The 13362-nt window shown below is 45.9% G+C and overlaps 1 protein-coding gene across 4 annotated transcripts in view; it reads left to right on the forward strand.

Annotated features, from left to right (window-relative positions):
* The window catches only part of KCNIP3 (potassium voltage-gated channel interacting protein 3), a 119023-nt gene that overhangs the window by 79539 nt on the left and 26122 nt on the right, over positions 1–13362 (forward strand). For 3 of the 4 annotated variants that reach the window (XM_083184583.1, XM_083184582.1, XM_083184584.1), the window contains one exon: positions 12647–12771. In XM_083184583.1, coding sequence (XP_083040709.1) covers positions 12647–12771 — 125 coding nt within the window. Of the gene's footprint in view, positions 1–2674; positions 2852–12646; positions 12772–13362 lie in introns of those variants that run through there. The other variant, XM_083184585.1, reaches the window with a different exon arrangement.

Consider the following 13362-nt stretch of genomic DNA (forward strand, 5'->3'; position numbering starts at 1 on the left):
AAAACAGCTGGAGGGCCACAGTTTGGACATGTCTGTATTAGTCCATATGTACTTTGTGACCTTGGCAGCAGATCCTTTGTGATTTGAATCTTTCTAGCAGTCTGGGGAATGTGATTGAACATTATTCTGAACATGTGAAAAGTGTTTGATCCCTGCAAAGTGCAAAAGAGTTGATGATCCTTAGGGGAAATTCAATTAGCTGTGGCAATTTACTACTGGCTAATTGAAGCAGCTGGGCTATAAAATTAGTTCCTGAAGGCAGCCCACATGTTGCAGTTAACAGGGATTTTTTTTTCAAGCCTTTGCTTAGGCTCATAAATAAATCCCAGATAAATAGACTGTTCTCGGGTGCAGCAATTGTGTTAACCCATAGGTCTGGAAACTTATCCCGGATTCTATGGGTTGGCGCCCATTAACACAGTCATTTCCTTTAGAGAAAAGGGTGCTCTAATTGAATAGGGTGCCGGACACGGTCCCGACAGACGGGATCCCGGCAGTCATTTACCCGACGTCGGGATCCCGACTGTCAAAACGCCGACAGACGGGTGCCCGATGGCCACCTGCTATTTTCCCTCGTGGTGGTCCATGACCCCCATAGAGGGAGAATAGAATAGGTGGCGAGCATAGCGAGCCACCGTGCCCACAGCGTGGCGAGCGCAGCGAGCCCGCAAGGGGCTTTGTTGCGTTCACCATGCTGTCTGAGTCCGGGGAGTCGGGATCCCGACGTTGGGCTAATGACTGTCAGGATCCCGACTGTCGGAACCCTATACCACACCCAGACTTTAAAGCACAAGGATACCACCTTCTTTCACACTTGGGGCCTCATTCAGGTTCACTCGCTAAGCATCGGTTGTTCGCTGCTTAGCAAAAGGGTTAAAAAACTCCTCCCACCACTGAATCTCCTCGGTACCCTGCCGGGGAATTTGTATGCGAACACATCCCCTCGCAAGTGGCTGAAGGGGAAGGAAATTATCAGTCTATACTGACTCTTATTCCCGTCGCTGTTCGCCAAAGACAGGGTAGGCACTGACATTGTGAAGTCATCCGCCCACACCAAGAATGCATTACTATGCCTGCTTCTACTGGGGAACGCCCAGCATTTTTATAGGGATGCCCATGAAATACTGGGCATTGCCCTGCTACCGCCCCTTGCACGCTTCCGGCCCTCCCTCCCCGCAGCAAGCGGCCTGGCGAGTGTGTAACTCACTGAATCCGTTTGCTCCCTGGGCTTGCACATGCGCATAAATGCGCATGTGCAAACCCCAACCATTGGGGCTGGGGCCAAATTTGGATCACAGCGAGCGATCCTGAATCAGTCCTTTGGTACAGTAAATGACAGCATCTAATTGAATTCCCCCTTATAGTCCAAAAGTGCTGGGAGGGATCTGGTTAGATCCCTCCAGGTGCTGAATGCAGAAAGAAGCTTTACCGCCACACCAAAGCCCAGGAGTCATGGGATTTTACCATATTCCTTTAGTACACCTCGTCCAATTTTGGCAAACACAGCCTGTAACATGGCAGTTAGGAGCTGATTCCGCAGTCTTAAGGGGTATACACACGGTGCGATCGCCTTGCTATTTGATCCTGATTCGATTTAGACTATATAGACAGATCTATACTATATAGTCATGCCTACACAGTCTATTTTTCTATTCGATTTCGATGCTGCGGGACATTGGGATCGAATCGGCATCAAATGCAGCTGAAACCGAACAAATTTCGATTCGATTTTGACTATATATAAAAAAGCTAGTCAGAATAGCATCATGTCTACGGGACATTAATCATATGTGCGGTTAATGTCAACTGACTTGTGTTATAGTCACAGGTTGCCATGCTTATGAACAGTCTCTTGCTAACATGGATTATTTTGCATATCCTCAGGTATGCCTGCCATTCATCTCTGGAAAATGTTTAAGAAATATATGAAGTAGAGTAAAGAATAAGAGGAATAAAATATATCTCCTGCTGACATCACTAACTGTATTTGACCTTACAGTAGAGGATTCAGAAGCATCGCTGCTGCTCCATCCTCCCCTCCCTCCTTCCCTGTGTTTTTCTCCTTCTTCCTCTCATACTGTACACATTACTTTCTGTACATGGCTGGAAAATCCTGCAGCTCACTTTTCAAAACCGCGGGCTTGCTGAGGTAAGTCTTTTTCTTCCTGAAGACCATCACTCCTGCATTTCTATGGAAACCTTGATTTCAATCAATGTATGTAACGGGAGAGTGGTACACCTCTTATGCTCCTCCCTATCCCACATTAGAGAGAAGGATGGATAGGGGAGGGGGGGTGAGAAGTTGAACAGAGCCAGCTAGTTCTTCAGCCTCTAATGGGACGTTGTTGGGCTGACACCCATTGCACAACATTGTAGATAGAAATGTCCCAGTGCATCTCTGTGACCCAGCAAATGCCACCACTGTTGGTCACTTGAGGAGTTCCTCAGTACAGCAGAGGCTGTAAGTTCTTCCATCCTGAAAGATGCTGACCTGAAGCCATCTCCACTGGTTATTAAGCTCTGCTTCCACTCTGGCATATTTTGCTTGCTGCCTGGTTTGTTTGGAGAGTCTTGGTACCCACCCTGGATCCTTTCTCCCTCACCGGGATATTTTTCATTGGTCATTTCTGGAGATATGATTTTAGATTTCTTAAAGAGGATTTAAACTTGGGTTGTGGAAGAGCTGGAGACCAGGGCGATTTGCATGCCCAGTGCCACGGACCCCGTGCTGGGGGAAGGTGGCCTGCCATGGGGATCCAGGGAATGGAACTGTTTGCTATTGCTGTTGTCATAGTACTGTTTGTAGCTGTTCTCAAACAATTTGGGATATTGGAGCCGATGTCTATGGAAGGTAATTATTCACCACTCATATCATTTATATCATTTCTACTTGTATGAACATATTTACATGCCAGGTGGGATTTTAATTGGGGATGCTGGTAGCGATCCCTACTATGTACATACAAGTTGAGGGTGGTTTCTGATTTAGGGCGCAATATACTAAGCTTGAAAAGTGATAAAATAGAGAGGGATACACCACCAACCAATCAGCTCCTACCTTTCATTTTTCAAACACAGTCTGTGACATGGCAGTTCGCAACTGATTGGATGGTGGTTTATCACTCTCTATTTTATCACTTTTCAAGCTTAGTACATCTGGCCCTTATTCTTCATGTGTCTAAAAGTGCTTTGGATATGGTCGCTATGCAGTATGTCCCTAAAATACCCTTGATGTTTGTAAGAATGTAAATGCAACAACGCATAAAGATTGCAGTTCTAATGATTTATGGGAACTCGCTTTCTGCCCACAGAACAAACATAGAAAGAAAACTCATTTTTATCTGGTGCACTCCAATAATAACTCCTAAGTGGCAAACACAGGAAGCAGTGAGAGTTGGCACCTCTCATCTAGCTATTATATAAATCAATCTGCAATGTGAATCAGCAGCCGAGGGGAAGTCAGATCTGTGGCCTGTACTGCAGGGTCATACTGGCCAGAAAGTGTGGCCCAGCGCAGGAATTGTCCAGTGCCAAAAATATCTGCGTAGGACTCACACATACAGTATCACGCTATCTCAGGGAAGAGTCATATCCTCATTATTATATAGCTAACTGAACACAAAATACATTAATTAGGTATTACTTAGAGAAAATAAGGAGTCTATGTACTAAAGCCGTACGCACTAAGCGTCATCGTTCATTTCAGCCCTTCTGAGCAATCTCGCCCATTTTATCGCCAAGGGCCAGATGTATCAAGCACCAAAAAGTGATCAAATATAGAGTGATAAACAGCCAGCCAATCAGCTCCTACCTGTCATGTTACAGGCTGGGTTTGAATAATGACAAGTAGTAGCTGATTGGCTGGTTGTTTATTACTCTCCACCTAATCACTTTTTGAAGCTTGATACATCTGGCCCCCAATGTGTATGTTGTATCTGCGGGATAGATAATCAAGTTGGCCAGTGAGCATGGGTGGACACTAGCAGGACAGCATGTGCATCCATTCTGTTTGCAGTTTGATTGTTTGGATCACAGCGATTTGACTTAATCTGGGTAATTCCACCCCCCACACGTCACTAAATTGTTTGGTCCAATTGCAAAGCCTTATATGCAGAGGCATCAACCAGACTCAATTTATCCAGGAGATAAAAATCTACTCACTAGTTACCGTCCGGTCAAGATGATGGAAAAACATAACAGTGATGGCGGCTGTACACACTTGAATGGAGCTACACTCAAATTGATCCATCGGCACCAGCTTGGGGCTGGCGCACAAATCACTTGACTCCCCACATACAGATGATTAGCAGCGTTAGCATAGCATTTATTGGCATCTAAAGTAGTAATTACTGAAGACTTCCGGGTTCCTGCATCAGGCGTGAAGGAGCTGACAGAGCAGAGGTACAGTAGCTGTAATGGCCTAGCGGTTAAGACCACAGCTTTCTATGCCCTCTGCCTACCTACAGTAGGATCGGATACCACTCTGGATCAACTCATGTTTTGGAATCCGACTGTTGAATTATTTTCTCTGTCTGCCTCCATACATACACTACAGTATGCTACGTAGTCGCACATATAGCCCCTGGGACTCGGTGGGCTATATGTAAATGTACTGAGCACAGCTCAGTAAGGGTGGGCTATGCTCCACATACTTTTCCCCACAGAGTCCCTGGGGCCGATTGAGCGACCAAGTAGCAGATTAACAAAATGGTGGCTGCTACCTGGCTTACAGCAGTATTTACAGTACAGTGTATACAGTTATTTTTATACAAGACTATATTTAGCAGCCACCTACAGAAGAAATACTTCAGGGTTCCTGCATCAGGTGTGAATGAGCGGACAAGCACGGGCTAGCTCTAATGGCCTAGTGCTTAATGCCACCGCCTTCCATGCGCTGCGATTATTATTAATATAATTATATTTATAAGGCGCTACAAGTGTTTCGCAGCGCTGTACAAAGGGACAGTACAGGGAGACAAAACTTTACATTACGGGAAATAAATAACAAAAAAAGAGCACCACAATTCAATACACATTACAGCTTAAATGTAAGTAGTGAGGACTCGTTCAATGTGCTACTAGGGGCTGGTGGCCTAAGAAGGAGACGAGTATGTGGATGAAGATGAACGCTGAGTGTTTGAGTATGGGAGAGCTGTGAGTGAAATGTGAAGAGAAGAGGGCTTTGATAATACGAGGGAAGAGGGCCCTGCTCGGAGGAGCTTACAATCTAGTAGGAAGGGGAGACAGACAGATTACATGAGATGCAAGCAAGTCGGAGGTGGCTTGATAGCAGGATGTAAACAGGCAGAGATGGTCAAGGCATGAGGCAGGGGGTCAGAGGACCAGCCTCAGGACTAGGTTATGCAGTGGAAGGATACGCTTGATAAAAAGAGTTTTCAGTGCCTGTTTGAAGCTTTGCAAGGTCGGGGAGAGTCTAATGGAGCGAGGGTGTGTGTTCTACTGAAAGGGTGCAGTACAGGCAAAGTGCTGAACTCTAGCGTGGGAAGCAGTGATCAGGGTGGAGGAGAGATGCCAGTTGTCGGCCGTCTATAGGGGGGTGGGAGGGTGTATGAATGGAGATGAGGTTGGAGATATATGGAGAAATGGAATTAGAGATGACCCTGTTTGAATGTGAGGTTTTTGAAGAGGATTCTGTAGGGGAATGGGAGCCAGTGCAGATTTTGTTGAAGGGAAGTGGCAGAAATGGAGCGGCGGGAGAAGGAGATAAGCCTGGCTGCAGAAGATTGGAGAGGAGCCAGTTGGGATCGAGCGAGGCTGGTGAGGAGAACATTGCAGTAGTTGAGCCATTAGATGACCAGTGAGTGGATGATAAGTTTAGTTGCACTCTGGGAGAGAAGGCCTAATGCGAGCAATGTTGCATATACTGACAAAAATGGTCCGGGTGCAAAGGAGAGGGAGGAGTCGAGAGTGACACCCAGGCAGCTGTGTTTGGGCAACGGGGGAGATGACAGTGTTGTTAACAGTGATAGAGATATTAGTAGGGGGTGTAACCATGGTGAGGGAAATATAATTAGTTCAGTTTTGTCCATATTGAGCTTCAGAGAGCGCTCAGACATCCACGAGGAGATGGCGGAGAGGCGGCTGGAAACCTGAGAGAGAACAATGGGGGACAGATCAGGAGAGGTTAGGTAGATTTGTGTGTCGTCAGCATATAGTTGGTATTGGTGGCCAAAGGAGTGCACCCAGGAAAGAGGTCTACAGGGAGAACAGAAGGGGACCAAGGAGGGAACCCTGACAGACACCGATAGGAATGATGGAAGGTGGTGAGGTGGTACCAGAGGCAGAGACTGAGAAGGAACGGTTGGTGTTCACATCTCACCAGGGGTACAATTTTTTGTTTGTTTGTTTTTATTCAAATGTACATTTTTTAGTTTTAATTTAAATGTGTTTATATTTATTCTTTATTTATGCACATACTGTGTTGTGCAAACAAAAAGCCCGGTCAGTTTCCGACAGAGTGCGTTCTACTGTACATTATGTGTACTTCCTTTTCATACTGGAGCTGTGCTTCTGCCCCCAGACTTTAAACTCTATGCTTTGCCACTCGGCCCACAGCGGATGCTAAATTGCTATCTAAATGTAATGTAAAGTGGTAAAGAATCTGCCAAATGTCAATGGCATCAGGTGTGCACTGCGCATGCGTCCGCTCTGCACCCCACAGTGGTAGTGTCAAGGTCTTGGCTACTTCCCCATGACACTCCCATGAAACGGATATTTGCATATGTGCCTTCACAGGGTGGCCGCCCACTCGACTCCAAGAAACTCTCATTTCATGGTCAGAAATCAGCCTACCCACGATTCCTCAATCAAAGTGTAGAATGTCGCAGAGCATGCGCAGTTTGCTAAACATCGCCAGATGTATTCACTTCTGAGATACCCCATATTAGATCCTATGTTGACACACTGGACAAAATGTCATCTGTTTAAAGGCCAGGTCTCAGCCAGACCTGGGAACCCGGGATTTAGTCCTGGGTATTTTGTGGCTTAAACTAATTAACACCAGAGTCTCGACTTAGGATATTGCTGGAGCCTCCCTCTGCTGGACCTTGGATATGATGACAGTGGTAGTCTCAGAGGTCGGACTGCATCGCAGTCTGGAATTCAAATAGAAGCCACACCAACTTACACCCAAAAGACTTCCACCCATCACCGGTCGGGACTCACTGGCAGTATGTGTGGTTCCTCTAATGAATTTTGGACTGTGCTGCTGCCCCTTCTCTGCAACTACCACTGGGTGACATAATCCACAAGCACCACAAATGCAGCTCTCCCTATGTAGTGAATGTAGTTAGATTCCCAGGTCACTGGATCCAGATGTACAGATGGAGTGCCTCTCAGCCAGCGCCGGGGCTCGCCAGATTGCTCCCCACTGGTGAGCCGGCTCTCCATCTGACTGGGACACGCGAGTGTCCCACACGCATGGCCCAGTCACAGTGTGGCGGGGGACGCAAACCCTGCCCGTCTACGCTTCATGGAGATGGGGACCACGTCGGGAACTGGTGGCAAGTCGGCGGGGACCCCGGGGGGGAGCTCAGTTGTAAGGGGACATGCACGCGCGTCCCCTTCCGGCAGCTGGCGTGGTCTGGCGGTTGGCAATCCGACCGCCAGCCCCTGCAAGAATGACAAGCGCTCCATCTGTAAGCCATTTACGTTGAGAGCGATCTCAGTTAACCCGGCAATAACCTAGGTTTTTGCAGCGGAGTGAAAGGGATATTAATTACTACCTCAGTCATTTGGATTTACCCATCTGTTATCAAGCATACTGTATATATTGAACAATTTTGGGGATCGCGGTTATAATGTTATCTTTAGTCAATAAATAGTTTTCTTAGATATGCTCGACCTCATCATAGTATACTCCGTATATAAAAATTTAAATTTATATGTAGCTTTGTCAGCCTTTAGGGAAATCCTGCGCCCCTGTTCATTGCAAATGGGACTTTTCGATTACATTTTTAATGTACACATTTGTTATGTGTTCTAATCTATCTATTTATATGCCAGTGTCTTAGTAAAAAGTTACTGAACAAAAATGAAAGTATGCTTCAATCAGATGGTAACATTGGTAGGGTTTACCAATGCACTCTACATGGATACCTTGAACGCACTCACAGATAACATTCTCTGGGCCTGATTCAGTGGCGGAGCTTGTGGGTGTCAGGCCCAGATGCAAAAATAATGCAGGCCTCCTCCTCCAATCCAACCCACAATATGCAATATGGCAGTGGGTGACAGGGAGAGGAAGAGGGTGACAGGGGGAGGCACAGTATGTCAAGGAGAAAGAGTGGGTGACAGGGGAAGACAGTGGTTGACGGGTACAAGCACAAAGTCCTGCGCAGTGTGGATAACAGGGGGCATGTACCTTGGTGGAGGTAGGTACAGTGGCCCTTGCTCTGTCTTTGACAGCCCCCCCCCCCCCACCTTTCAGCTTTCCTCAGTTTGGCCAGACATACGCTGACAGTGCCAACAACGGTTCGGAGCTGCCTTTAATTCACAGACAGAAGAAAGTACAGAGGCAGCACTGTGTGACTGTGATCATCCGCGCTGATAGGTGGCAGGCTGTGGTCATCATTGCTCATAGGTGGCAGGCTGTGGTCATCATTGCTCATAGGCAATCAGTCCGGAACACAAGGTCATCCCTGCCTCTCTAAGGAAAGGGCCAGGTCCCTCAGGCAGTGGGTTCCACCCTACTCCCTGCATTCAGTATTGCCCGAAATGGTCTGTGGGAGGGCCAGGCCAGGGGATAACGCATTGCTGGTTTGGGCAGCAGTGGGCTCCTTAGTCCTCAGGGGCCCTGGTGCGCTGCACCTGCTGCACCAATGGTAGTTTCGCATCTGGCATGGCCACCATGCAAGCTGGGTCCCTCCCGCGATGCAGTTGCAAAATCTTGCAATAACACCACTAATATGCGATCGCTTTGCTATACAGCGAAGCGCGCGCATGTTACCGGAAGCCCCTTGCCACCAAAGCCTAGCTGCAAAGGCAGTCTGCCATGTTTTGGGTTCCAGCCCGCACCGCAAGTGGTCTGTACACGGTTGGGTGGTCTGTGCTGTGCCCCCATAAGGCTGCGTCAATTCCCCCTCAACATCGTGTCGGCTCTTAGATTGCGGTCACATTTTCCAGAATGCAACCACAGTTTAAGGGGTCGTGCATGTGTGCTGCCATGTGTGCGCATGCGCAGATTATCGAAGATCGCCTAATAGCAATATTCGGAAATCAGCATCGGGTACTGAATTAGGCCCTCTCTCATAAACCTAGAACACGTTATATTAGACAAATAATATTAAAAACAAACAAGGTGTATGCAATCATGTCATTGTAGCCCTTTTCCCTGCTTTATAATGCCCACATTGCCTGTCCCCTTCTTCTGTCTCAGGGGATTAACAGTAGATGGGGGGGGGGGGGGGGGGGCGCGTCTGTATAAGGAGTGCGGGCATCCTGGCCATTCCAGGACAATCAGTAAGTATGGCCCAGAGCACTCAACCTGCTCTTGAATCTACTCACCTTGTAACGATTTTCCATTTTTTGCTCAGGGGCGTAACTGCACGCCTGAAGGAGGGAGGTCACCCCCTCTTCTTGAATTACTAAACTTACCCCTCACAGGGATAAACCTCTAATTCCTGTGCTGCCTGTGAACATTTTGTCATATCATTATTACACACCCATGCTGTATGTGCTGTTGTAAATCAACTACTGTATTTATATACTGCAGTAGTATTTCCATGTAAGTAAGAATCACATGCTTAGTGGGGGCTAACAGCTTATTACAATTCAACCAGAGGATTGTAATGTGTTTCCCATTTTCTATTCATCTACTTAAGAAGCCTTACAGACAACACTCAGAGGCGAACCAGTGGCCAGAGAAGAGCAGCCCATTACATAATGGCCCTTATTCTGGTGGTTCACACACAAAAAAGGAAAATTCCTTTTCACATGGACAAAACCATGTGCACTGCAGGGGGGGGGGGGATGTAACATGGGCAGAGAGAATTAGATTTGGGTGAGTTATGTTGTTTCTGTGCAGGGTAAATACTGATTGCTTTATTTTTACACTGCAAAATAGATCTCACTTTAAAGCAAAACCTCACCCAAATCTAATTCTCTCTGCACAAGTTAAATCTGCCCCCCTGCAGTGCACATGGTTTTGTCCATCTGAGAAGGAATTTGCCTTTGCGAGGGAACCAGAATAAGGGCCATTGGCCGTACAGAATCTGACAGCCGAGATTGGAGTTAAATCATAGAAGTCTCCATTAAAGTTTTAATATTAATTACACCAGGTCATCTTACAAACCTTAATGACTGAATGTGATCATGAATAGTTTAAAATATGTTGAAAATATGCCACAGTACATTGCCAATGGGGCATGACCCCCACAAACCAGAACAAAGCAACATACTAACTTTGAGAATCACTAAGCGTACGACATTTAATTCATTTTTTTATTGTTAGCTTTATTTGTCTTTCTTTTACAATGACATTTAACTCTATCAGTCCATGCTATCCTTAATGCACTAAGCGTTCTGCTCGTAAAAGGTCATTCCACAAACCACCACTCTATATTTTACTGCATTGCTGGCTGCCTGTCGTTTCCTAATATTACACTGGAGTTTTTCTTTGTCCAGCTTCAGTTAACAAGTTATGATGTGTGCAATATTCTTTATTTGCATAGGTAAAACATTGGAATTGGGATCATCTTCACACATAAGCCAGTGGTTCCCAAATGCGACCCTCAAGGCACCCCAACATTTCAGGTTTTGGTGCTATCCATGCTTGTTAGGAACATGTCAGAATCTTTGGGACGATTGTGCAGGTTCTAGACCAGATTCCTGTACAGTTCTCACTTCCTCTGCAAACAATGACGTGGTATACAGCAAGCGAAGAGTTAAAAACTTAGAGGGTATCCCCCAATAAGAACGCCTCCCCTAACAATGCGTCATTTTACAATGGAACTCTATCCGTGTACTGCGTATACCAATGCCTTGTCTGCAGATGGATCTATATTTAGTAGGGGGGTAAGGAGCTGGAAAGGAGAGGAGAGTGCGCTGAAAGGTGACACCGCAGTCAGACTGATGATATCTGGTATATTACAGCGCGGGAAACCCCAACGCATGACGACAGCACTGGCCTACTGAAAACAAGAATATTGACTTCTTCAGGGAAACGTAATCAAGTCTATTATTCACAGACTCACAATGAGAAATAAAATATAGGTAATAAAATCCCATGACTGCAGCACACTTATTTTTCTTATGATTTTAAACTCAGCCCTGTGTCACAGATCTACCAAAATGAAAGCTCTGAGCTACTGTGAATCCATATTTATAAGGAATAATAGTTTTTATGGGCACAATGTCATCAAAGTCTTCTTAAAATAAGTCTTCCCTGCACAGCCCCCTGGCAATCGTTTGGCCGGTATCATACAGTATACCTTATGTGATATGCAATAGATTTCTGTCTGAATTTGTTGATTTAAGCCTTCTGTTGCTGTTTTTGTGAATATAGCATACAGGCAATCGTAATACTGTATATGTGTAAGCCAGGGTTTCCTAAACCTCCATGATTGGCCAGGAGGCTCCCGGAAATCAGGTCCGCCTCCCGGCCCCCCAGGAAGGCGCGCAAGCCTCCTGGAATCCCCCAGCCTCCTGCAATTCCCACTCAGCAGGGGGTCCGCGGGGACCTGATGACTTGAATTGCGTCATTGTGGACCCTGAAATACCGGCATTGCAATGTGGGGGGGCGTGGCCATAATGATGAGATCGCAGTGGCCATGCCCCCAAATAAAGTACAGAGTTTCAGCTCCGTCTTTGATCACGCCCCCTTCACGGCATGTCTGCCGGCTCAGCCCCCTTCTCCCGGAGAGGGAAGCTGAAAAGTAGGCAGCCCTAGTGTAAGCCCATGTAAATAATCTATGTTCCAATGACAAGTTCTAATGTCATACATAGTAACTGGTGAGTTCTTATATAACCATTTGGGATCATATGCAATAATGCCAACCGAAATGTGAGCACTTTTTTAATGGCATAATTAAAAATAATACAAATTATAATGGCATATTGTTTCCTGAGAGATAAATAATAATTGTATAATGGTATTATAGGAAATTTTAAACATGACAGAGCCTGATGTACATATATGGAGATTCCACAATAGGAAATAATAGATAGTTATAGGGAATAATTAGACGGGGAGATTTATCAAATTTTGACGAGAGATAAAGTACCAACAAATAGCTTCTGTCATTTAAAAAATATACCCTGTAAGATGGCAGTTAGGAACTGATTGTCTGGTTCTTTCTCTCTCTGCGTTTTATACATCTCCCCCATTGTGTTTTTTGGAACATTAGCAGGAATAATAGATATTTAATTATTGATACTGTAGCTCTTACTGGGCCAGATGCACTAAGCTTCAATTGTGATCAAATAGAGAGTGATTAACAATCAACCAATCAGCTCCTGCCTTTTTTTTTTTTCAAAAACAGTCTGTGACATGGCAGGTAGGAGCTGATTGGCTGTCTCTTTATCACTCTCCATTGTATCACTTTTGAAGCTTAGTGCATCTGGCCCGCAGTCGGCTAGAATTGCCTTAACACTGTATAGAATGTGACTATGTGATCCTGTTTTGCAGATAGCAGTGACAGTGAATTGGAGCTATCGACAGTGCGGCACCAGCCAGAGGGACTGGACCAGCTCCAGGCTGTCACCAAATTCACAAAGAAGGAGCTTCAGTCCTTATACAGAGGATTTAAAAATGTGAGCATGTAGTTCCCGACATTGTGCCCAGTCATTGCAACGTAACCTTATGCTGATGCCAATGACAACCTCCATATTTAATTGTGGCATGTGAGAAACATGTGAGATGGCAGACATGCCACATGGGTAACTCTGTCACGTTGTGCAATTATGGGGTGTACACACGGGCTGACCTGGTGGCTGTCTATATCGATTCAATACGATGGTCCCGGCATCGGATGGGAGGCAGTGATGGAGGGGGAGGGGGGTTAGGAGTGGGAGCCATGTTGCATTGAGCAGCATGGCCCTCCTTTCGACCTAGCAGATCGAAGCAAAAATAGTCTTGCCTGCACAGTCTTTCTGCTTTCAATCCTGATGCTACAGGGTCATGCATCGGGATCGAATCTGCATCAAATGCGGCTAACACTGTGTGATTCACGGTCACTTTCTATTCAATTTGGGCTATGTAGTCCAAATCAAATCGAATCGAAAGTGATACTGAATCGCACTGTAAGTACCACGCTATGACCATTGTCAATCTTAACTTTACCAGCTTCAAAATTGCAACAAAACAATGGGCCTGGTTCAGGGATACCATCGTAGCTGCACAAA

Source organism: Crinia signifera, chromosome 4, assembly GCF_055691185.1.
Source record: "Crinia signifera chromosome 4, ASM5569118v1, whole genome shotgun sequence".
Lineage (NCBI taxonomy): Eukaryota > Metazoa > Chordata > Amphibia > Anura > Myobatrachidae > Crinia > Crinia signifera.